The sequence below is a fragment of the Danio aesculapii genome, chromosome 23 (assembly GCF_903798145.1).
Source record: "Danio aesculapii chromosome 23, fDanAes4.1, whole genome shotgun sequence".
NCBI classification, from domain to species: Eukaryota; Metazoa; Chordata; class Actinopteri; order Cypriniformes; family Danionidae; genus Danio; species Danio aesculapii.
Genome location: NC_079457.1, coordinates 1,689,198 through 1,716,096, shown reverse-complemented (window position 1 = coordinate 1,716,096; position 26,899 = coordinate 1,689,198). Strand labels below are relative to the sequence as shown.

Genomic DNA, 26,899 nt, shown 5'->3' with positions numbered 1-26,899 from the left:
AAAAATAAAGATAAGCCATTATTTATTTTGATTTATTATTTAATAAAAAACAAACATCAACAGATAAAATGAATGCTCACAGACAAGATTAATTTCATCATATTTAATAAATAATCCCTCTCAAAGCTCTATCCGGACAAATTAGATAATAAATGTAATAGGTGTTCACAGACCCCATTCAACCTCACTCACATGTTCTGGTCGTGCCCCAATTTGTCTAAATTCTGGCGGTTATTTTTCAAGGCAATCTCCGATATCTTGGACATTCATCTAAACCCAAACCCTCACATCGCTATTTTTGGAAAACCCCCAGATGATTTTCATGTCAAAAACATTCAAAATAATGTCATCGCCTTTTCCTCCCTTGTTGCTCGCAAAAGAATTCTTTTGATGTCTCACAAGTCTCACAAGTTTTATACTCATTGGAGGCCACTACTAGATTATTTTGATGATTTAACACCTCTGGAAGTGATTATTTAAGAAATCATTTTATGGTCGGAATTATTATTATTATTATTTTTTTTTAGTCTAGCATTTTTTTCTCCGGAACTGTCATGCCCTAAACTAGACGCATCGGTTCAACCCCAGCACAACTAAAGCTATAATAACCAAGAAGTAGGTAGCAGATTATTATTAATGTGACAAGCTAATGTATTTATTTTATTGAAATGATTTATATATTTATCTCAAATTGTACTATTATCATTATTTTTGTTTTATTGTTAATATTTTATTTTTAATTTTTTTTTATTTATTTATTTTTTTCCTTCTATTACTTTGTCTTCTGTTATACGTTTTACAAGAAAAGTGGTTATGTTTATGTATGGGTGGGATGGGCGGGGGGTGTTGGGGTTAAATGTTTACAGAAGTGTTCAAAAAGAAAAAAGCAAAAATTGGACATTTGTATACAACAAATGCTATCCACTTGTTCAATACATAAAGTTTATAAAAAAAAATCTCTTTTATTTTACTTTATAGAGCATTGTGGCTCATTTACAATTGTATTTAAAATGTGATTGGATTGCTTTGGCAATAGAGCTGATGATTTAAGAATCAAAGAACAAAGGTAGTCAAAACGTGGATGATTTATTGGTTTTCACATGGACTGGCAAAAATAGTGCAACTGAGTACTGAGTCTCTTTCAACTGCATTTCAGTAAACTCCTCTACCCATTTTCCAGTTCATACTCTTCACACTCAATCCTTCAGCTTTGATTCTGATAACTAACACGTTACTCAAATATTAGTTGTGCTACAGAGAAAGTTACACTGGTTTTTAAATCCTGTACAGAAACATCACAGATGAAGACCCTGATAATAACCAGAGCAGCTCACAGTGACAGAACACGCCCACGTCTGTACAGGGGCGGGGCTTAGCTCTGACAGACATCTCACACAGTCAATGAGAGCGGGACTGCTGATGGTCACTGTGCTGGTTTAGATCGATTCTCAAAGTTTTCCTGAAACACAATTACAAAAATATTTACATATTAATACCGGCATTAAGTTGTTTATTATTATAAAAATCTAACATGATACATATATTTCTAAACCTTTAAGCAATATTAACTACAAAATTAACTAAGAACTTTTTAACACCATGTTACCATGTTTATTAATTGCATATGTATTTTATGTATTAAATAAGAATCAAATATATATATATATATATATATATATATATATATATATATATATATATATATATATATATATATATATATATATATATATATATAAACACACACACACACATACACACACACACACATATATTGTATTTATATTAAGCTGCAGCCACACTGGACTTTTCTCTCCATAGACTTCCATTCATACGCATGTGAATGCGTCAGACCGGAAACGCAAGCTCGTGCGACAAGTTTTGCAGTTCGCTGCATTGGAAAGTTCAAGCCAGGTGAACTCTGACCTGCGAAATCGCATAACATGATTGCGTTAGACCAATCGAGGATCAAAACATGACCACTCTGGACGGAAATTTAAAACATGGACCAATCACTGTCTTTTTTAAATGTCTAATCCTCTTGTTTAATCCCGCCTCTTTTCGCAGCGCCGTACGACAGAATTTCGCAAGCTCAAACTCTAGTGTGACCTCAGCTTTAGGGTTGTCTTTATACCATTAATAATCTTTCGATACTATACCAGCTGAAGTATCACAATACCAAGTAGTATTACGATACTGTAATTCATAACTCAAATTATAAAGAAAACTGTCAGAAATACTATGTTTTACATGTTATAATAGGTCTTGAATTTAATTCATAATTCCCTTAATATTGAATAAAGTATTATTTGCACGTCACTTCATCTAAAATTCGGTCTTTTTGTTTGTTTTGTAGATAACTGACCTACATAAAAATACATTAAAATAAAGATACAGATTAAACTTGTTAGGCTGTATAAAATGGTCAAAATTAGTTGCTATTTTGGGTTTTTCATCTGTTGTTTTTATTCCCTCAGTCTTATCAGGTAACAATTCACAGTAACTCACAAAACTTCACTTTGTGAGTTGCTCTTTTTAAGAGAGTGCATGTCGCGGTTGTTGTAGCTACTAAATCATATTGAGAGAAACAGAAATGAGCCGATTCAGGTGTGTGTTTGAAAAATCGGAAAAAAATCACAAAATTTGCAACCTTAAAGGGCTCCACAGACTATTAAAATAAAATGGTCTATTGTTGCACAACTGTGTGATCATTTTAGTGACTTTTCCACATCCAACATTATGTCTTGTAGATAGACCGTAAATGATGATACTACTGTTTGCAAACTACAGCGGCACTGCCAGAATTTTGGAGTCATAATATTATGATACTAGTACCGGTAAACCGTGCAACCATAGTTTATATATGATTATTTATATATAAACTTATATATTTATAAACTTATATATTTATATATATTTATATATATATATATATATACACACACACACACACACACAGTTGAAGTCAGAATTATTAGCGCCCCTTTTTTTGCTTTTTTTTTGCTTTTTAAATATTTCCCAAATGAACAGATTGAGGAAATGTTCACAGTATGTCTGATAATATTTTTTCTTCTGGAGAAAGTCTTATTTGTTTTATTTTGGCTAGAATAAAAGCAGTTTTTAATTTTTTAAAATCCATTTCAAGCTCAAATTTATTACACCCTTTAAGCCATATATTTTTCAATTATCTCCAGAACAAACCATCATTATACAATAACTTGCCTAATTACCCTAACCTGCCTAGTTACCCTAATTAACCTAGTTAAGCCTTTAAATGTCACTTTAAGCTGTATAGAAGTGTCTTGAAGAATATCTAGTCTAATATTATTTACTGTCATCATGACAAAGAGAAAATAAATCAGTTATTAGAGATGAGTTATTAAAACTATTATGATTAGAAATGTGCTGAAGAAATCTGCTCTCCGTTAAACAGAAATTGGAGAGAAAATAAACAGGGGGGCTAATAATTCTGACTGTATATATTATTTAATTTGTAATAAACTGATGTAGACCTTTACATCAGTTTATAACAAAATAAATCAAAATAAATAGACATGATTACACTTACACTTTCATATAATTGAATTAACGACTAAAACAGCAAAAATTTAAATAAAAACTTATTTATTATTGAATAAAGTATTATTTGCACGTCACTTAGCCTAAAATTTTTGTTTGTTTTCTAGATAACTGATCTACAAAAAATACATTAAAATAAAGATACAAATTAAACCAAATTAAATTTGTTAAAGAGCATTTTCCAACAATATTAGGCTATATGAAGATCAGTTTTACATCAGTTTATAACAAAATAAATCAAAATAAATAGACATGATTATACTTATACTTTCACATAATTGTATTAATGACTAAAATAGCAAAAATTAAAAATAATAAATAATTTAAAAAATATTTAAAAGTATAATAGATAAAACAAAAACATAACAAAAGGAAAATCTAAAAGAAAGACTTTTCACTAAATTTTATATACACTCTTTAATTTATTATTATCACTGTCATCATCAATATTATTATTATTATTATTATTATAATTATCATCATTGATAATAATAATAATGATATAAATATTATTATACTATTTTATAATATTATTATAATAATAATAAACTTTATGAGTGTGGTGTTACTGAGTCATATCACATTCTACTTTAATTTACACTATGATTGTAGATCAAATGCTCAATTACACTAATATAAAACGAATAACTTGAAGAGTGTGTACCAAATCAGTGTGAAGTGTGTGTGCGTTTCGTTGGACTGGTCGTCCTTTCCCGCTGAAGACTGTGGTCAGGCCTTTGTGTGCAGGGACATGTTTGAGTGTGTGAGGCTGTTTCAGCTCCTTCAGCAACTCTGGGCTGCTCAAACTCACTGTGAGGAGGAGAAAAACACATGGAAAAACACTTTACATCTAAAGGACAGAACAACAACATGTGGAAAAGACCTAATGGGCTATATGCACACAGACTTAACCTCGGCCAGCCAGCCTCAGTGCTTCCGGTGAACTGTCTTTTCAATCATAAAAGCTCCATGTTTAAGGTCTGATTTCTTTAAAACTCAGTGATCTTCACTGCCTGAGAGATATACAATATAAAGTGGGTCTCAGACAGACAAGAAGCACTGCATTAAATTACATTTCCCTCACTATGTCCTTAAAGTATGAACATTTATTTTACATCAGCATTGTGAGTTTCTGCGCTAGCCTGAATGCTGATCCTGACAACGCTAGTGGTTACACGGTCTTTCATCTCATTTTACTCTTGAACAACTAACTGAATGCTGAGGTCTATTTAACTGAATGTATTGTAATTACATTACAACATCGATGCTGTGGCATGCCCCAGACTGTTTGATTATTGGACAACTAGATTTAAAATTCTGTCTGAGGCATATAATACAGACATCAGGCCTAGTTTTAAAAAGGCTGTTTTTGGAGTACCTGAACAAGATACAGTCATGTCCAATAATTATCAAGACGCTTATGCCTTTGCGTGTCTTATGGCTCAGAGAAGAATATCGCTTGATTGGAAATCAAATAAACCACCTTTCAAGAGTTCCCACTTAGATATGCTTGGCGTATAAAGCAGGTTTGGCATGCTGTCCCGGGAGAGAACCCTGAGCTTGGAGATATTTGAGCCCAGGGCTCCCGCCCGGTCGATAAGCATATCAGGAGATCCGAGATCAGGTAGGTCTCAAGAGCTCCCCCTTTAGAAAAGGGTGGAAAAGGAGGAGATGGGGTGGAAGGGGGGATTCTTCCAAATGAAGATAGAGCAGTAGGGAGAGAATGATCCATTTATAGTAAACTAGGATCACTCTGATTGGATTATTACTGATTACAGATGAGCGGCCAGACGGGCTCAATCATATCATGTGCTCCTCTCCAAATTAGTTTATGAAACTTCACTTAGTTTCACTCTGGTTTAGTGATATGATGCTGATTTTAAGATTGGAAAAATTGAAATACTCTCTTAGAGGATCCACTTATACAGTATAGAGTCCAATGATCTCTTATTTTGAAAAAGGCGTAACACTTCCCCCAGACTAAAACTAATAGGGAAATTAAAGGGTCTATGCTTAAAAAGATAATGCAAGCAAACTCAATGGGCAAACACTAATGTTAAATACTTAGTACAAGTATAATACTTATACTTAGTTAAGTGCAATCAAAACTGTAAATATTTTATTTATTTATTATTATTTTAATCAATTAAATACAATTTTTATTTTTAATTAATTAAATTATATATATATATATATATATATATATATATATATATATATATATATATATATATATATATATATATATATATATATGAAGGAGAGGGGGTTGTTCATGGGAAAAAATTTAACGATAAAAATAAAAATAAAAAGTCTTGTCAAATCTTTGTATGTATTATTTCACCTTGTTCTTCTTTCGATAAAAACAAAACAAAACATTGATGCTGTAAAAGGAACATTATGAATTGAAAATAGTCACATTAATCATTCACCGGAAGTTTATCATTGGCTGAAAAACACTAGCGGTGCATGTAGAGCCCATTGTACATAAAAACTCTGTAAATTATAGAAAAAAGTTCAAATGGAGGAACATTTTCATAATTGTTACATGTTATTCTAAAAGAACAACAAAAAATGGCATTATTACTATTTGAGTTCACATTTATTATTATTATTATTAGCATCATCATCATCGTCATCATATATATATATATATATATATATATATATATATATATATATATATATAAATATATATATATAAATATATATATATATATATATATATATATATATATATATATATATATATATATATATATATAAATATAAATATATATATATATATATATATATATAAATATAAATATATATATATATATATATATATATATATATATATATATATATATATATATATATATATATATATATATGTGTGTATACATGTATGTGTGTGTGTACATATATATGCTGGATAAGTTGGCGGTTCATTCCTCATTTACAAAGGTCCAGAATTTGTCCCATATATGAGCTCCTTTGTACTATTTTGACTGTTATGCCATCAGAAATAGTGAAAATAGTCCATTGAAAAAGGCTTTAAGACCAAGCAGACTCCTCTGTTGGCTGTTGTGACTTCAGCTAATCAGTTTTATTCAATGCAAAAAAAATTAAAATAAAAAATAATAAAATAAATAAATTTAGCTGTGCAAGAAAACATACAAACTGACATAAGTGAAATCCTCTTTCGCTATTGTATTAATGTTAAATAGAGAAAGCATTTGACTAAACTTGTATTACTAAAACTAACATTTATTCTAAATCTTGGACCTTATTTTCAAAACAAAAAATGACCAATAAAAATGGTAAAGCATCATAAGCGGCCCACACTGATTTGGCTATTGTTGTTATCCATGAATTTTCAAATGTACTTTTTTACAAGAGAGGCCATAAAAAACGTCAAGTGCTACATTATTATTATTATTATTATTATTATTATTATTATTATTATTATGTTTAATGATTTGTAGCATTTAAATTGCCAAATTCAGAGAAAAGTTTGTGATTTGCATAATAAATGACAATAGGCCACAGATTTTAACAGATTCTACTATTTTTTCTAATGATTAATGATGTGATAAATTTGTATTTCAAAAATAAGCTTTTTTTCATATTTCTTTATTGTAAAACTTTAGGAAATATGTGTGTTATGTGGTTATGACGAATATCTGACAAGCTAATACAGCTTAAAATGTCACTAAAATGCAGTATTTAAATCTCATTAATGTAACGATGAAGTGTGTAAAAAAAAAGACAGAAAAACATTAGAAAAGCCTTTAATTTTGCCTTTCAAAATCAGCGAATCATACAGAACAGGTGTTGCAAGATGTAAATGTGTGTTTTAGCAGATTCACTCACGCTGTTGATCAGTGGAGGCTGACGGAGAGGGCGTGGCTTTGGGTGGAGTTGTGGGCGGAGTTACACGATCGCTCTGTCAGAGAGATAAATCGACAGAGACACAATCACAAGGAAATAACTGCTTATTTCGTATGTTTATCAGTAGGAAAGGTCTTCTTACCTTACTTTCATCCATCCTCACTCAAACATGCGCTGCTCTCATAGATTCAGGTTATAAATGAGGCATTAAATAAGACGGAAAGATGATCCGGCTCCCGGTCGGCTAACAGCAGTTTCAGCATCAGCTAGCCTACTTAAAACTCAGAGGTACTTAGCAGTTGTTGTTTTACAGAATTAACAGTGTTTACAAGCAGCTATATTTAGCTACTCGGTCGCTGTGAGAAACTTGTTGCTTCGTCGTTCTCCGTGATCAACCTGAAGACTCAATTCTGCAGCAAAATTAATCATTCACTTACATTTATGGCTCTAAAGTCCAGCGAAAACTCCCCGAAAACACACTCCCTGTTTCACAATTCTCAGGTACACTCAGTTTAATTCCTAAAAACACTAATAAACAACATAATGGTAATGGGAAGACTAATAAAAGTATGAATCTGCACCTGTAGAGAAGCCCATTATTCAGTCTATTTATATGTAATGTGTGTAAATATGTATTTATTCAGCTTTTAATATTAATATCAGTGATATTATTGAATTATAAGCACGTTTTAGATTATTTATGTACAATACAGTTATATTGTATACATATTTTCCGTCTTGTAGTAGATATATTATGAGAAAAAAACTGTAGCTTTGTTTAGTAAAAAAGTGGTTGTAAACCTTAAATGTATTGTTAAAATGTGTGTTTTATTTCATTAAGTTTTAAATCTCAAGATACCAAACTCCTAATCATTCCACATAAATCAGATTTTTATGGTCATTATCACTATAAAGTGCCTTTGGTGTCCCACAAGACTGAATCAGTCCTATATGAACAATGCGAAATAATGACATTCTGTTTTAATATGATTGGTTAAACCTTTACACACACGCAGGTAGAATTATAAGTGTTTTTAAAAATATGTTTGTCAATTTTTGCATTGTTCTTTCATTGAATGGATGTGATTGTGCCATGTCCCACACATTGCTCAGCCAACTTCAGTCTAAAAGGTAGCTAAATTAGATAAAATTAAAAAGATTTTTAAATATTCTTATCGTCTTTAACAAGTAATAAAATAAGTCATTTCAATAACTTTTATTTTTATAACATTATTAATCATCTTGCACGTCTTTGAAATTGTCCACCCTGTCATGATGTGGTAAATACCCCTTTAAGACCCCCTCTGATGTACTCATTGGCATCCCCATGCCCATCTTCAAAGGAGGTTCAAACTGGTTCAAACATCTGCTGTGCACACAGTAACTATTTACACTTATGTTTCCTATTTTTCCTCATATTGTGTTTGAAACTGAATGTTGTCAAGCTTATGTCCACCCTGTCATAGTGAAATATTAATTAATATTTAAAAAAACTCAGAAATTAAAAATATAGCTTTTAAACAGTATACAAAGAGCTTAAATAGGGAAACTCTTCACCAGCTGCAGGTACAACCTGTGTTAAATCTTTAGCCAGAAATGTCCTCCCTGTCATTGTCCACCCGGTCACAAATCCTTCCCTGACCGGCTGGACATATGCATTAATATTGACTCTTTATATATTTAATATTTTATTTTTAATTAGTTAATGCTTTTATGTTACAACTCATATACATATTACACCAGTAGATGCAATACATGAGGAGACACTACAAACCTTCTGGCAATATCAGTCTCAGTCTATTTAAAGGATATCCTTTTAAAGTCCATATAATAAAGCTCATTGACTGCCTGAAATAAAAATACAGCCCTAAGTACATTAATGTGAACGTCTGTAATCTAATTATTTACCTTATTCTGAAAACAACAGTATTATTAAGGTGTTTACCTTGAGATGCTTCCAATATTCCCTTCACTCCATTTAGCAGACGCTTTTATCCAAAGTGACTTACAAATGAGGACAAGGAAGCAATTTACACAACTATAAGAGCAGCAGTGAACAAGTGCTAGAGACAAGTTTCAGGTGTGTAAAGTCTAAGAAGCAAAGCATTAGTAATGTGTTTTTTGAGAGAGAGAGTACAGTTAGTGGTTTAGCCAGAGAGGCAGTTAAGATTAGGAAGGAAAGTGGAGACATTCATTAGTGAATTTAGTTTAATTTGAAGGACAATAATTGTTTATTTTGTCATTGATTTGCATATTGATTAAACCTAATTGATAACAGAAGAGGTGACATGGTGTCTCAGTGGTTTGCAGTAGTTTAGTGAAAACAGAAGTTGAATTGTTGAAGACTTTCATGGAACCCCTTTTATATGAACCCTTTCTTGTTGTAGCTGTTGTCTTTCAAATGTTCCTCCATATTTAGTTCACTAATTAAAGCCTTTGTCCACCCTGTCAACTTGTTTTCCACCATCATGTTCAACTTTTATAAAATTAAACAAATTATTTATAACCTCAGCAAAACATCTGTGATTTCTTAATTAACTTAACTCAAACTTATTGTTTGAAAGTTTGACAAAATATTTTAGGTCTTGGGTTTTATTTTGAAAAGAACGTGCAACGATTGCATATTTTATTGGGAAATAATTCTTTTGTCCATTATTTCATTAATATAAATAGACTTTTTATAATCTATAAAGTTGGGTTGGTAAAGAAACACATTATATCACTAAAGATTCTCATTTATAGCTCCTAAACTCTGGAATAGCCTTCCTGATAACGTCCGAGGCTCAGACACACTCTCCCAATTCAAAACTAGATTAAAGACCTATCTGTTCAGTAAAGCATACACTTAGTGCACCACTTAGCGGGCTTCCACACAGGTTATGCATCTAGTTTATATACACTATGAACAGCAGCTACGCTAATTATTTTCTTTATTCTCCATTTCCACCTGGGGATACTCTTCCCGAGGCCCTCAGACTATGCAGAGTCACTGATTCGATCCAAGACCAACGACGAGATGATCCCAAGGTTTCCATATCCTGGACCAGGCCGTATCCTGAGCAGCTACTGTGGTGGTCATGGAGGAGTGGAGAATATGAGACTGATTCCTGTGACGCTCCAGAGACAGACGAGTCTTCGCTGAGGCCAGCTTCCATCCTCCGCCGCTGAGACTGCAGCTCTGCACAAGACGTTTGGCCAGCGGAGAAATTAAAATGGTCGTGCCCAACTGAGCCTGGTTTCTCTCAAGGTTTTTTTTTCTTCACTTCCGCCATTAGTGAAGTTTTTTCCCTCTCCGCTGTCGCCACTGGCTTGCATGGTTCGGGATCTGTAGAGCTGCGCATCGTTGGATTTGCTCTTCAGTGTTTGGACTCTCAGTAGTGATTATTAAACCACACTGAACTGAGCTAAACAGAACTGAACTTAAACACTACAAACTGAACTACACTGTTCCTATTTACTGTGACCTTTTATGTGAAGCTGCTTTGACACAATCTACATTGTATAAGCGCTATACAAATAAAGGGGAATTGAATTGAATTGAATTATCTTTCTGAAAATGTACATTTTATAATCACACTGCAATGAAATTATACTTGTACTACTTTGAATTTTTCAATGAATTTTTCCGGGTTAACACAATTTAAGGGTTGTTGGAGCTTGACCAACATTCATTTCTTACACCCTAAGGTCTAATCAATATATCAACTATGTGGTTAAATCAACAAAAGTTTGAGAGTTTTGTTTTTGAAAATTCTGACGTGTCAAAGGCACTTTAAAGCAATAATGACCCTTTTAATATATATTATTATTTTTATAAAATTCTGCATATATATCTGCAGATTCTGTTTGGCCCACTGAAAAAAAGTGTTGCATGCAAAACCGTTGCAAACAATTTATTTGTGTTGAATTTAAACAAACAAATTAAATTGAGCAATGTTAAACTTAATTTGATGTTTACATTCAGCCTAAATAAATTGTTTACAACCACTTAACTTAAAAAAATTAAGTAAATCCAAGGAATCAACTTTGAATATTTTTTTTCAGTGTACTAAGTGACACTGTAAACCAAATATAGATATTTAACATTCTAGAAAATATTTTTATTTAACAGTTCACTAATAAAATCAAATGCATTCAACATATAAATAACTGATGTTGATATCAAAAGCTTTGAATATTTCTCTCAGTGTATTCAACAGTTTCAAGTCTCAGTAAACAACACCAGAGTAAGAGCTGCACGGCTGGAGGACAAAACAATCCTCTTAAAGGGACAGTTCTCCCAAAAATGTAAATGAACTCTCAATTAACTCTCCCTCATGCAGTTTTAAACCTTTAGGAGTTTCTATCATCTGTTGAACTAAGATTTTTTTGAAGAAAGCTTAAAAAAGAAGTGGTTACAGGTTTCCAGCTTTCTTCGAAATATCTTCTTTTGTGTTCAACAGAAAAAAGAAACTCATAAAAGTGACAGAATTTTTGGGTGAACTATCTCCTTACGTGCGCTAAAGCTGACATAATTATCTTTTTAGGACACACACACACAGATGTACAGATGATGCAGTAATACTGCTGAGCTTCGCCGTTTTCCTAATTGCATCGCCTGAAGAACAACAACAGCCTGTAATGTGCTCTCACATGAATAAATGAGTAATGTGCATCATAAATGCAGCGTTTCAGTGTGTGTCACAGGGCTGCAGGTGCAGTGTCAGCGCCCCCTGGCTGTGGAGCTGCAGGAGATACACAAACTCCTCTGGCATGCGGTGCATAAACCGGTTCGCCTTCTTCTGGTCATAATAATGGTAAGGAATGGGATTTTCCTGCAGGTCGGTGTCGAAGGGCCAGAATCCGTACACGTGCACGTGCTCACACATTTCTAGTGCAGCGCTAATTAGCATAAAGCCAGTAGAGAGGCGCTTCTCCTTGAGGCCACGCCCCTTCCAGAAGAGGTCCAATGCGTTTAAGTAATGTGGGCTGAAAAACAGAACCGGCTGCTGAGGTCTGATTGGCTGCAGGACTCGGAGGACCCGGAGGGATGGCGAGGTGCAGAATGGATATGCAAATGCAGGAATAATGAGGGAGGAGTTTCCGTACACACTGACACGCTTCACTAGCGGACCCGGTTTCTTCTCCAGGTTTCTGTATCTACAGATAAACACACACACACAGGGTATGTTTAAAGTTTAAAACACACTATTTACTACTGAAAATGGTCAATGTTATATACAACGATTGTGTTTTGGTGGGAATTTTGAAAAGAGGCTTCAACTTGGGTTGTTGAAAGTGTCAACTTCAGTCCCAATTAGTACTGAAATTTTAAAAAATATAAATTTTCCACTAACATTTGAGTGCAGTCTTAAACAAATGACTGTGAAGGTCATCGGTTCACCACTCTTCCCCAAGTGTAAACACAACCTGTATCCAAAATTGCACCCTTTACTCTTAGGCCCAATCCCAATTCTCCCCTTTAGCCCTTCCCCTCAATTAATTTCGTTGACGACAAATTTTCGGCATAATTTTCTCGATGAACACGTTTCTACTGACGAAAACTAGATAAAAATTAAGTGATGATGACGACAACTATAATAAAAATACACTGACATTTTCGTTGACTAATAAAAACGAGACGAGAATGTGATTCAGGGATGTATTTTGGTAAATATCCAATCAGAATTAACCTTGGTGTTAATCTTATCTTTTAAGTAAAGCATACACTCACTGCATCACACAGCGGTATGATGCATGAATGTGCTCCACACATCTCATTTATATACACTATGATTAGCAGTAGGGTTGGGTGATGTCGACCAATTTGGCATCGTATGATGTCTAATGTGAATTAATTATTTATGAATAATTAATTAATATTGAATTAATTATTTGTAGCCTACTGTTTCAACTACCTGACCAGCATGGTCTTTGTTTTACCCATAACCAAATCATAAATAAATAAAGATACTGTAAGTCACACTCAAATGACCACCTGTCAATCACTTTTTCTGCAGGACTCTGGCATGAATAGGCAGAGTGATCAGTGTCCTTATAAGGGCGTCAACACACTTGGCTGGTAAAAAAAGGTGCACAACCAACAGTATCTGAGGTTTTCACTAAAATGACTAAGTCAGGGTTCATACAGTCATGGAAAACCTGGAAAAGTCATTAAATTTTGACAGGGCATTTTCCAGGCCTGGAAAAGTTTTGTAAAAACAGAAAAACCCACAAAGTTTTGGAAAAGTCATGGAAAACAGATATCTCTATACTTGAATATAGGTTATTTACTTCTTTTCTGTCCTTGGCCAATCACATACTCTACATTATTAGTGCTGTGTAAGCAAAATCAAAATACATTTTACACAGATATAAATATAAACTGAACCTAAATAGATTGTTGTGTGTTTTACGATATGCTGTAATAAATATGAACATGCATTGTTTTTCTTTTACCACGTATATGTAGACACTGCATGAACCATTAGGTCATGAAAATGTACTTAAAAGTCTTGGAAAAGGCATGGAATTTTAGTAGTAAAAATGTGTATGGATCCTGCTAAGTGCAAGCGTGAAAGCAAAAGATTGAAGCAGTGTACTGACGCTGTGACACGTTACCTGATAGATTGAAAAGACCGAAGAGTTATTAGAGAGAGACAAGATTAATTAAAGATCACGTTTACCAACAATAGTGAGACGCCATCCAGCGGGACATCCTTGATAAACTGTCTGACGTGCACTGCTCTCTGGAGCTCAGACAAGTGCATGACAGTATGTGTGGCTGTGTCTGTGTGTGTGTGTGTGTGTGTGTGTGTGTGTGTGTGTGTGTGTGTGTGTGTGTGTGTGTGTGTGTGTGTATGGTCATGTGATGTGCGTTTTCAGTGGACGGGGCTGTTCAGAAATGCTAGGTAAAACACTGTGGATGAGGATCATTTTGGTTCTAAAATGCCATTTTAAAAATAAGACCTGTTAGTGTAAACGGGGCCTCAGTGTGTATTTTTTGCGAGCGGGTTTGCGATGGGGCGGAGGATCGGCGATGCCGGCTCAGCATCGTGTTGTCTATCGGCCATCGGCGATGGATGATGGCATCGTCTATCAGCCCAACCCTAAACAGCAGCTACGGTAATTATTCTCTTTATTCTCCATTTCCACCTGGGGATACTCTTCCCGAGGCCCTCAGAGATTATGCAGCACCACTGATGCGATCCAAGATCTGTGAAGAGACGATACCAAGGTTTCCGCAATCCTGGACCAGGCCGTAGCAGGTGCTGTGGTGGTCATAGAGAAGTGGAGAGCATGTGTCTGATTCCTGGGAGACTCCAGGGACAGACGAGTCTTCGCTGAGCTCCAGCATTTTCCAGCCTCCGGCACCTAGACTGCAGCTCTGCACAAGACGTTTGGTCATAGGAGAAATGGTCGTGCCCAACTGAGCCTGGTTTCTCTCAAGGTTTTTTCCTTCACTTTGGTCAATTGGTGAAGTTTTTCCCTCTCCGCTGTCGCCACTGGCTTGCATGGTTCAGGATCTGTAGAGCTGCGCATCGTTGGATTTGCTCTTCAGTGTTTGGACTCTCAGTAGTGATTATTAAACCACACTGAACTGAGCTCAACTGAACTGACACTGTTTTAATTCACTGTAATCTTCTATGTGAAGCTGCTTTGACACAATCTACATTGTAAAAGCGCTATACAAATAAAGGTGAATTGAATTGAAAAAAAAATTGAATTGATGCACGCACGCACACACGCGCACACACACACACACACACACATTTAAAACAGTATCTGATCCACAGTAGACGCAGTATGCGATGACATCATTTATAGGGGCGTCTGTCTGAATAAACTCTGTATAATAAGATGGCAACAGCTAAGAGAAAAAGAAGATTCACGTTTGATGTCAAGACAAACAGACCGTAAATTGATGCGCATGAAATCGCTGATAAAAACAACAAATCTAAAGTGACATCAGCATGCTAGGGAATCAGCCCTAAATTCACAGTAAACTCGACCTTTTTTTTTGTTAATTTACCCATGTGTGTGCTTTTGCTTAACTGAAACAGTGTGGCCTCTCGCTGACCTTTAGAAAATTGACAACTTTAGATTGTACAATAAAAGGTATTATATGGGGAACATATGATCATGGCATTAATTTTCTACTGTTCTCGCAGATAATTTTACATATTTATGATATATAATTTTACATACTTCTGATATAAATAAACAGTGCATATCTAATTATTGGTCTTCAATGGAAAAGCAATACTCCATATTTTAATTAGACTGTTTAATTGTAAGTTAGAATATCTTGTATAAATGAATGTACACAATATTTTAATTAAATATATATTACACAATATTTTAATTTTAATACACAATATTTTTATTTAATATATTTTAATTAAATATACATTTCAGCTAGTATAGATTTATTCGACTAAAATCTTATCAAGTTTAGTAGACTAAAACTAAAATGGAATTTTAGTCAAAAGACTAAGACTAAAAGCAAACCATAATTGGCGGTCAAAATTAACACTGCTTACCCCTTACCCCTATCCCTAGTTTTGCACGTATAGTTAAGGGGTCAGGGTGTCTCAATTAGGTATGGAACGATAACCGGTTTCAATGTTTTGGAAAAGTCAAGGTTTTAAAATCTCTAAAGTGATCAATTATACTGTTCCTGAGGTATTTGTGGTTTTTATGTGTTTTTTTTTAATGCGTTGTACAGAAATCTGTGTTTTTGAAACTAATAAGGAGAGCAGAAGTCAATGATTTATTGTAATTAATTAGCCTGACATACTGTTTCCAAATATTACCCAAAATAAAATGTATTTTGTTCAATGCGGGAAAGTTCTTTATTTTTATCCAGACAGTTATAAAGAACATGTTTTAGAGCAGTGATCACAATAACGTTAAACCGTGATAATTTTATCCAAGATTATCATACCGTCAGAAACTAATAACGGCCCATGTCCCAATTCTCTTTATCTTGAAGGTGTAGGGCTAAGAGGAAGGGCTAGATAGCCCTTTAAATTGAGATTTTCCACTAGAAACCAAGAGGTATTTCCCAGAATACACCATCTACAACTGCAATATGGCTGCACACACTAGTCAGGAGATGCACAGAGTAGCATTTTTTGTCATTAATTTTTTTTTACAACAAGCAAGCATATGTTCTATATACAGTATCTATAATCTATAATCATAACTCCTGTGTAGTAGTAACACAACATACTTCCACCATCTGTCACTCTTGACACTTGACCACCCTGTCAGCAGTGGTGAAAGAGTACTGAAAAATCATCCTGAAGTAAAAGTTCCATTACTTGCTTAAAACTGTAGAGCAAGTGAAATAAAGTGTCTGTTGTAAATCTTACTCAAAATATGAGAAAAAGTAGAGCTTTCAAAAGCACTCAAGAGAGAATTATGCTGTGAAAAGCTGATGCGTTTACATGTACTTTGTGGATGTGTGTAAACGTAACATTCTGTAGTGCATTTAGTGATTGACCAGCAGGCACACATCATCATAAGGTAATATTAGGTCAGGTGATCGTCAGGTGATCAAAATTCAATGTCAAGCCAGCGTTTAAGGACAACATTATTTAAGGGCATCTGCTGCGTAAAACATATGCTGGAATAGTTGGCGGTTCCTTCCACTTCATTTAATGAATGAATGTAGATTTAAGGTTTTAGAATTAATTGATTATTCATTCACTCATTTTCTTTTCAGCTTAGTCCCTTCATTAATTCATTAATCATGAACCGCCAACTTATCCAGCATATGTTTTACACAGCGGATGCCCTTCTAGCTGCAACCTATCACTGGGAAACACCCATACGCTCTCATTCACACACAAACACTATGGAAAATTAGCTTACCCAATTCCCCTATAGCGCATGTGTTTGAACTGAGGGAAACCGGAGCACCCGGAGGAAACCCACACTAACACGGAGAGAACATGCAAACTCCACATAGAAACGCCAAATGATCCAGCCAGGGCTCGAACCAGCGACTTTCTTGCTGTGAGGTGATTGTGCTACCCACTGTGAAACTGTGCTGCCCATTTTAGAATTATTGCACTAAAAATTGAGACACAAGGTGGCGCCAGATTCACATTCTACATGCATCCATTTCTTCAGGAAGTATAACAAATCAAGAGTATATATATATATATATATATATATATATATATATATATATATATATATATATATATTTATATATATATATATATATATATATATATATATATATATATATATATATATATTATAATTAACCAAATGACTTCTTTACTGATGTACAGTACTGAGCAGGACCTACATATAGTTTATAGTTTCCAAATGAAAGAAACTCAAGCCAAGTGTGACATGTCCTCATTTAAAGTCAGTGTGAAATAAAAGTTGCTGCAGACTTTATTCCAGTATGATTATGCATGTACAACTAAAACAGAATATTGAGTAGGGGGGCTGGGTTAATTTTGACCTTTAATATTTAATTCAAAGGAAAATAATGTTTGGAGGGGCGTAAGCATATCTGACCCAATCAGAGAAGGACTGCCATTGCAGAGCAGAAGGTCAGATTTTGATTAAAAATTACCAATACAAACAGTTTTCAGTGGATTCACTTGCACAGATTAAATTTTCACCTTAACACTAAAACTAGCCATGTTCCCATCCACCTATTTTTATGCACATTTTGGAATATCGGATAAAAAAAAATGCTTAAAGGTGCCCTATAATGAAAATCTGGGTATACCAAGGCATAGTAGAATAACAAGAGATCAGTATATGGAAATGGGCATACTGTGAGCCTCAGACACCAGTTTCCTCATTGTTTATATAAATTCCATGAGTGTAAAACCCTGGTGGACAACAGGCCAATCAGAAGACCAAACAAACCGTGACGAGACTCACCGGCTACATCCTCCTCATTTGCATGTGTGCCTACTTTAGGTAATTCATCCAGACCTGACAAGCAGCCGCATCATCTAGAGTGCGCCAACTCTATATGCAGCTCTGAGATCATTAATATGCATGCCTCAGGCTGTGTTTGATAAGCCAAACTATTTCAAGTTATACAACAGAGAAAGTTTTTACTCCCTTATTTACTTTAAGCGTATATTTCACTCACTGTGAACGTTCGGACAGACGCAAAATGTGAGATTTACAGATTACACATTTATTCATCTCCACTCTGAAGAGGGGTAAGGTGTGTTTAGTTACATATTTAGTCAATTTATAGTGTTTATTGTGAAATTTGATGCGTATGTTTTTGAGACTTTTCAATTTTACACAGTTCCTTTTACAGCATCAATGTCGTAATGTAATTACAATATAATTAAACAGACTTTGGCATTCATTTAGTTGTTCAAGTGTAAAACGAGATGCATGCGCCGTCAGGATCAGCATTGTCATATTTTAAAGACATGGTGCAGAAAATGTGCAGTAAAATGGAATTTAATGCAGTGCTTCTTGTACATTCTGAGACCCACTTTAAATCGCCTATCAATCAGGCAATGAAGATCAGTGATTTTTAAAGAAAACAGACCTTAAACGTGCCAGTTTTGGTAACAACATACAGTTCACTGGAAGCGTTTGACCCAGGTTACTGATAAATTAAACGTCCTTTTGCATACTTCTGCATATACCATATATAGCTTCAGAATACAACGCGGTATATCTCTATCACTTTCTTTTGTCAAGTTTAATTAAAATTTAGACTTTATACACAACAGATTTGGCGAGCAAAATAGGTTACCGACGTGACTCTGATTGGGTTTATATTTGTCTCTTCTTAGTGTACATTATGCTCTGTGAGTGTGCGTGTGTATAACTGTGCGTTCACACCGAAAGCGGTGAGAGCGTCACCGGTCGCTCTGGCTGCCCTGGCGATAACACTGTCTGCCTTCAGCTCCGGCAGCGAGAGCATCAAAATTTACTACACTGATCTCTTATTTAAAGGGGCTGTTGCAGCATATCAGTGACATTCCTGCATAAAACATGCTTTCTAGCATGAAAACGTTGCGCATTTCTTATCAAATTGATTTAACAATGGAAGATCAAGTGTCATGTGGTGTGGCTTTGCTCCATTTAATTATCCAATGTGTCCATATGTCTGAAATATCCTGAAGCAGCAATACTGTTTTGTACTGTCGCATGAGATTCACGCCTTTTTAAAGATAAATACTGTATATATATATATAACATTAATGCACATCAGTAACTCACCAGTAACTTATTTAATGCATGTTCCTGTAAGAAAACATTGTAAATAATTGGAAATCCAGCGACCGCAATAATCAAACCCTTCGGAACAACTGTGGTCGTAACCAAAGTACACAGGTCTGTGTTCTCTGAACTCCTCTCAGACGGTGGACTTCTTCATTCTGATTGCTTACCGCGAACCGCATCATAGCTCATTACCATAAAGTTGACTTGATTTCAACTCTCCTCGACGGCCACACCGGTGAAGACGCGCCGCGCTGCTCCTCGTTGCTTATTGCCGCCGGCTCTCATTGAAAATGAATGACTTCCTGCTACTTTGACGCTCTCGCCGGTGTGAACGTACGGTAAGAGCACCACATCAGAGCGGAGCTCATTAATATTCACGACACAAACTATATATGGTCAATTATGGACCTTCTGATTACATGGGGTATTTGATGAAGTAATAAACTTAAAATCATATAAAACCATTTATGGAGATTAATTTTAAATGACCGAAGCCATAAATCTATGTAGACATCAACACTTTAACTGTTTAAACCGATGCAGTATATGGCACCTTTAATGGAAATGCCAAGAAGCGCATACATTTTTAAACATGTGCACAAAAGGCTTGTGTTAATACATTTAAATCTTGTGCAGAAACTACAATGGAAATATATTTGTTGAATAAAGTCTGCATCATTCTGCGTGCTGTGATTGAGTTTGCTGATCACATGCTTTCACAGATATAAATGTGTGTGTGAGGGTGTTTGCGTCATTAAGTGAAGTTTTATAAACCAATTTCGAGAGGAGCACGTGATATGATTGAGCTCGTGTAGCTGCTCATCTGTAATCAGTAATAATCCAATCAGAGTGATGCTAGTTTACTATAAATGGATCATTTTCTTCCTACTGCTCTATCTTAGTTTGGAAGAATCCCCCCTTCCACCCCATCTCCTCCTTTTCCTCCCTTTTCTAAAGGAGGAGCTCTCAAGACCTACAGTACCTGATCTCGGATCTCCTGATATGCTTATTGACCAGGTGGGAGCCCTGGGCTCGAATATCTCCGAGCTCAGGGTTCTCTCCTGGAACAGCATGCCAAACCTCCTTTAAACGCCAAGCATATCTAAGTGGGAACTCTTGAATGTTAGTTTGCAGCTTTCCATTGATGCAGATGTGAAAAAGTGTTGTGCTGATTGTTAAAGGCCTCAGTCCTCCGTCATCACAGTGCTTTAGTATTATTCTTCTGTTATTACTCCCTCCAGAACTGTCTTGAGCATCAGTCTGCTCTCCCGTCTCACGCCTCCAAAAGCCACCGCATTCACCGCGTTCATTACATTTGGTCTTCTGAGGTGCAACTCATTTATTAGAGGAGAAAAAGCACCACAGTGCATCAAACTACACTTCTCTGATGGATATTTGCTCCAGTTTATCAGGAAGTGATGACTTTGTTCTCTTTTGTGTCTCATTGGATGTAAACGCTGCTTTATATGCAAATGTTTTGTGCAATATTACAGTTTTTTGCATACGTTTAACCCAAATCTTTGTGTGCTAGGAAAATAAACGTTGTCAATTCTGGTTTCAGGTGTTGTAGTTGAGTGTTTGTGGACACTGACCGGATCTGACTGGGGTTGATGGTGATCAGATTCGTCTTCAGTCCGACATCGATGTCATTGATCAACGCCAAATTAAACCTTAAAAGAGACGGAAAGCATCAGCATGTGTGGCGGCGGTCAGTGACGGAGCAGGGAATGATGGGATGTTTTTACCGGATGACGAAGTCTGCGCTGTCGATCTGGCTTCCACAGCTGCTGTTCTTCAAGATGCCACTGCTGCCCACAACAGCACAGAGACCCAGAGCACCAGCAGACCAGGGGGAGTCCTGCACACACACACACACACACACACACATATACATATACATACATATACATATATATACACACAGTTGAAGTCAGAATTATTAGCCCTCCTTTTATTTTCTTTTTTTATATTTCCCAAATTATGTTTAACAGGAACAAGGAAATGTTCACAGTATGTCTGATAATATTTTTTCTTCTGGAGAAAGTCTTATTTGTCTTATTTCGGCTAGAATAAAAGCAGTTTTTAATTATATAAACCCATTTTAAGGTCAATATTATTAGCCCCTTTAAGCTATATATTTTTTCAATAGTCTACAGAACAAACCATCATTATACAATAACTTGCCTAATTACCCTAACCTGCCTAGTTACCCTAATTACCCTAGTTAAGCCTTTAAATGTCACTTTAAGCTGTTTAGAAGTGTCTTGAAGAATATCTAGTCTAATATTATTTACTGTCATCATGACAAAGAGAAAATAAATCAGTTATTAGAGATGAGTTATTAAAACTATTATGATTAGAAATGTGTTGAAGAAATCTGCTCTCTTTTAAACAGAAATTGGGGAAAAAATAAACAGGGGGGCTAATAATTCTGCCTTCAACTGTATATGAGTGTACACACACACAAAGTATACACACAAAACCATACACGAGAACACCACACAAACATACACATGCACACACACATAAGTACAACACAAACACACACGCGAATCCGCACACAAGAAAGAGTACACACTTAAGATTAAAAACAAGTACATGCACAAACACACATACAAACATGATCATACACACAAAGATGAGCATACATAAACACACACAGACAAAGTACAGCGTGCATGCTCATACACACACATAAAGAAATGCATGCGCACACACACACAAATAATAATAAATAAATCACACAGATATACACACCACACGCATAGATACACAGACCCAGACACGGAGCAGTGAATGGTCATGAAACTAAACATTTCCTAAACTGAACCATATTTGTATAAAGCAAATAAAATGTCAATAATAAAGCAATATCAACAAAAATAGATGTTCAAATTTCACTCTAAACCACGCCTTCAAAAGGAAGTGCTGCACTAAAAAAATATTGACTGCATTTACCCATCAACATTTCACAACAAAGAGGCCGAGCATCAATCAGAGCTGTTGTTTGTGGAGGATTTTAACAGCTTAGAATGGTTGTTGCTAGAAGGGATACAGCTGTGGACTGACATTAACAAGAATTCATTCAATCTTCCTTCGGCTTAGTCCCTTATTAATCAGGAGTGACCACAGCGGAATGAACCGCCAACTATTCCAGCATATGTTTTACACAGTGGATGCCCTTCCAGCAGCAACCCAGTACAAGGAAACACCCATACACTCTCACATTCACACACACTTATACACTACGGCCAATTTAGTTCATCAATTCCCCTATAGCGCATGTGTTTGGACTGTGGGGGAAACCGTTATTTATTAACATCTACCCTAAACCCAGCCCTCACCGTACTGTAAAAGAATTAATTATCATTGTACAGTGACACAAAAATGGTGCTATATTTATGTATGGCAGAACGGTGTCGCAGTGGCTAGCACGATCGCCTCACAGCAAGAAGGTCGCTGGTTCGAGTCCCAGCTGGGTCAGTTGGTGTTTCTGTGTAGAGCCTGTGTCAGCCCAAACACATGTGGTACAGGTGAATTGTATGAACTAAATTGGCTGTAGTGTATGAGTGTGTGTGTGTGAGAATGAGTGTTTATAGATGTTTCCCAGTGATGGGTTGCAGCTGGAAGGGCATCTGCTGCGTAAAACATGTGCTGGATGAGTTGGCGGTTCATTCCGCTGTGGTGACCCCAGATTAATAAAGGGACTAAGCCGAAAAGAAAAAGAATGAATGAAGTGAGTATCTGCAGCTGTATCCCTTCTAGAATTCCACTCATCCAGTCAGAATCAATGACCGGCACTCTCTGTTGTACAATAAAGCAAAAAGTTTCACAAAGCAAATGAAGCCATTTTGTTGGCTCGGTCAGTGCTGATAGTGGAATGGTTGCCAGGTTACAATCACTGCTGTTTGTTTGCAGTGTGCTTTACAACAGCTTCGAATGTGGCTCAGCCAATCAGAATCAAGGACTGGAACGTTTCTATTTCTAACAAACACACACACACACACACACACACACACACACACACACACACACACACACACACACACACACACACACACACCTTGGGCAGCATCTTGTGAATGTCTGCATTGATTTTGAAGGTGCGCTGCTTGTTGGTTTCATATGGGATGGACTGATTGACGGCTGTGTTGCGTTTGGTGAGGACAAATGACTCTGTGGCGTTACAGCAGAACCGCAGCCTCATTCTGCCAGAGAGAGGAGAGAGAGAGAGAGAGAGAGAGAGAGAGAAACTTTTCAAGCCACTTTAATAACAAAATTATAAGAAAAATTTGAACAAATAATGGACAATAAATACAAAAAATAAATTAACAAACACCAAATTTATATTTATATTTATATATATATATATATATATATATATACACACACATACACACACACACACACACACACACAGTTTAAGTCAGCATTATTAGCCCCCCTTTGAATTTTTTTCTTCTTTTTTTTAAATTTTTCCCAAATGATGTTTAACAGAGCAAGGAAATGTTCACAGTATGTCTGATTATATTTTTTCTTCTGGAGAAAGTCTTATTTGTTTTATTTCGGCTAGAATAAAAGCAGTTTTTAATTGAAACAACACTAAATGTTGTTCTGGTCCTCACTGAACATGTTCTGTAAAACTACTAAAACTTAATATATAAAAACGAAATAATAATTATTATTAATAATAATAATAATAATAATAATAATAATAATAATAATAATAATAATAATAATTCTATTCATTTATATAGCCGTTTTCTGGATCCTCAAAGCGCATTACACATTTTTGGAGGGAATCTCCTCATCCAGCACCAGTGTGCAGCATCAACCTGGATGACACAATGGCAGCCATATTGCACCAGACCACACACCAGCTGATTGGTGGAGAGAAGACAGAGTGACGAAGCCAATTATGATATGGTGATGGTTATGCCATGATGGACAGAAGACAGTAGACAGATTTGGCCAGGATGCTGGGGTTAAACCACTACTCTTTTACCAAGGACATCCTGGGATTTGTAATAACCACAGAGAGTCAGGACCTCAGTTTAACGTCTCATCTGAAAGACGGCGCTCACTGAGCAGTATAGAGTCCCCTTTACTATACTGGGGCGTTAGGACTCACACAGACACAAGTTGAGCGCCCCCTGCTGGTCTCACTAACACCACTTCCAGCAGCAACCTAGCTTTCCCATGTGGTCTCCCATCCAGGACCGAGCGCAGCCCTGCTTAGCTTCAGTGTGTGACCATGTGAGAGTTGCAGAGAGCTAACTGCCAGCTACAAATATAAATAGTAGTGTCCTCACAAAATGAGAAAATAAACTAAACCGAACAAAACCATTAATGAAACACATTAAAACTAAACAGAAATGTGCAGCAAAATTAGTAAAAATATCGAAAACTTGAAAAATGCTAAATGCAAAACTCGGAACAAAATTCTTTAACAGGATAATGAATCTTTTTTTCTTGTCAGATAAGTTTTTATTGAAGACAAAAATAAGTTGGCGGTTCATTCCTCTGTGGTGACCCCAGATTAATAAAAGGGACCAAGCCGAAAAGAAAATGAATGAATGAATGAAAGATTCAGGACTAAGGATTCTCCCTTTTTGTCCGCATACACTGAAAGAACTGTTGGCTGTTTGTTCAAACTTAAAATAGTATTAATAGTTGTAATTTAAAATGAGCTGAAACAACACAATTCTAGATTTTTTTTTTTTGGGGGGGGGGGGGGGGGGGGGGGGGGCAACTTAATTGTTGTGTGCCCAATCAACTTAAATTTGTAAAAACAAATGAGTTAACTTAATTCAGTCATGTTTTCCCAACACAAATTGATTGTGGAACCCAGCGTTTTTTTTTACAGTATATTACACATGCAAAGAAAGAAATTAAATTAAATGAACTCAAGCTAAACCCATCCACATCCCAAGCCTTTTAAAACACTTGAAAAAATATATATAGCATTACATACAAATTATGCTTTAGTCTGCAGGGTTTGTCAAGATAAAGGATCATGAATCTTTAGGAGACACAAAATCTGAAAAACTACTGAATAACTTCACAAGCACATTCATTCATTCATTCATTCATTCATTTTCTCTCAGCTTAGTCCCTTATTTATCACAGGAATGGTTGACAGCGGACTTTCAAAGCTGTTGTTTGCTTGTAGAGTATTTTACAACGGCTTAGAAAGGTTGTTGCTAGAAGGGATACAGCTGCAGACCAAAGTTAACAAGAATTCATTCATTCTTCCGTTTTCCTTCAGCTTAGTCCCTTATTAGGGGTCACCACAGCGGAATGAACCACCAACTATTCCAGCATATGTTTTACACAGCTGATGCCCTTCCAGCTGCAACCCAGTACTGGATAACACCCATGCACATTCATTCTCACACACACACACACACACACACACTACAGCCACTTTAGTGTGTTTGGACTGTGGGGGAAACCAGAGCATCCGGAGGAAACCCATGCCAACACGGGGAGAACATGCTAACTCCACACAGAAACACCAACTGACCCAGCCAGGGCTCGAACCAGCAATCTTCTTCCTGTGAGGCCACAGTGCTAACCACTGAGCCTCCATGCCGCTCTTCACAAGCCCATTTCAGAACGCATTATATTAGTCTCTACATGACATCAAACACCATCTTATCTCACAATATCAACAGGAGATTTGTAAGATGCTCTTTTTAAACCCCGACAGTTTTATTAGATGAGCCTTTTCACTGATATAAATGGTGTAAATAACCAGTAAAGGATTGTGAAACTCAAGGTTATCCAGTGAATCAGTCAAACTTGGGTGCAAAAGTCACAGATAAGCATTGGTAAGGCAAAAAGAAAAGACACACACACACCTGTTCAGCTCCCGCTCGGTTATATTGGATTTGTCTGGACAGCTCATCAAGTTAGACAGCTCCCGCGTGAAACTCTTGAGCTTTATACTGGAACAAAAATCAGAGACTTTAGTTTAATGATCCCACCGTAAGGGATGCTGGTTAAAGAGATGGTCCACACAGAAATCAAAACGTAGTTTACCTCAGGTCATCCTAGATGTATGAGGTAGGGCTGCACATTATACACTACCTAAGAAAAGTATTGTCGCCCATTCAAGTTTTAGGAACAGCAAATAATAACTTGACTTCTAGTTGATTATTTGGTATCAGAAGTGGCTTATATGAAAGGCCTCTGGATTATGCTTATTTGAGCTAAATAAAGTATGATC

At 35.7% G+C, this 26,899-nt stretch overlaps 2 protein-coding genes across 2 annotated transcripts in view; both read right to left on the bottom strand.

Moving 5' to 3' along the window:
- Positions 1–1,067: 1,067 nt before the first annotated feature.
- Positions 1,068–7,885, bottom strand: LOC130217370 (espin-like). Its single transcript, XM_056449466.1, has 4 exons — positions 7,598–7,885; positions 7,438–7,510; positions 4,244–4,389; positions 1,068–1,459 (listed from the first exon to the last, which is right to left on the bottom strand). Exons 1-4 carry the CDS (start codon positions 7,610–7,612, stop codon positions 1,424–1,426), a joined length of 270 nt encoding a protein of 89 aa, XP_056305441.1. The 5' UTR covers positions 7,613–7,885; the 3' UTR covers positions 1,068–1,423.
- Positions 7,886–11,624: 3,739 nt separating this feature from the next.
- The window catches only part of st8sia7.1 (ST8 alpha-N-acetyl-neuraminide alpha-2,8-sialyltransferase 7.1), a 21,604-nt gene continuing 6,329 nt past the window's right edge, over positions 11,625–26,899 (bottom strand). The window contains exons 3-7 of the mRNA XM_056449471.1: positions 26,532–26,618; positions 23,732–23,876; positions 21,414–21,526; positions 21,261–21,338; positions 11,625–12,594 (exon numbers count right to left, since the gene is read on the bottom strand). Of these exons, the coding sequence (XP_056305446.1) occupies positions 12,126–12,594; positions 21,261–21,338; positions 21,414–21,526; positions 23,732–23,876; positions 26,532–26,618 (892 nt within the window). The 3' untranslated portion in view covers positions 11,625–12,125. The remainder of the gene's footprint in view (positions 12,595–21,260; positions 21,339–21,413; positions 21,527–23,731; positions 23,877–26,531; positions 26,619–26,899) is intronic.

What these genes read in the sequence shown, in the direction of transcription:
- LOC130217370 (XM_056449466.1), bottom strand. An exon ending in AGCCTCCACTGATCAACAGC is followed by an intron (nt 4,390 to 7,437) that starts GTGAGTGAATCT and finishes TCCTCCTCACAG; the next exon opens with TGAGTTTGAGCAGCCCAGAG. An exon ending in ACACACTTCACACTGATTTG is followed by an intron (nt 1,460 to 4,243) that starts GTACACACTCTT and finishes ATTGTGTTTCAG; the next exon opens with GAAAACTTTGAGAATCGATC.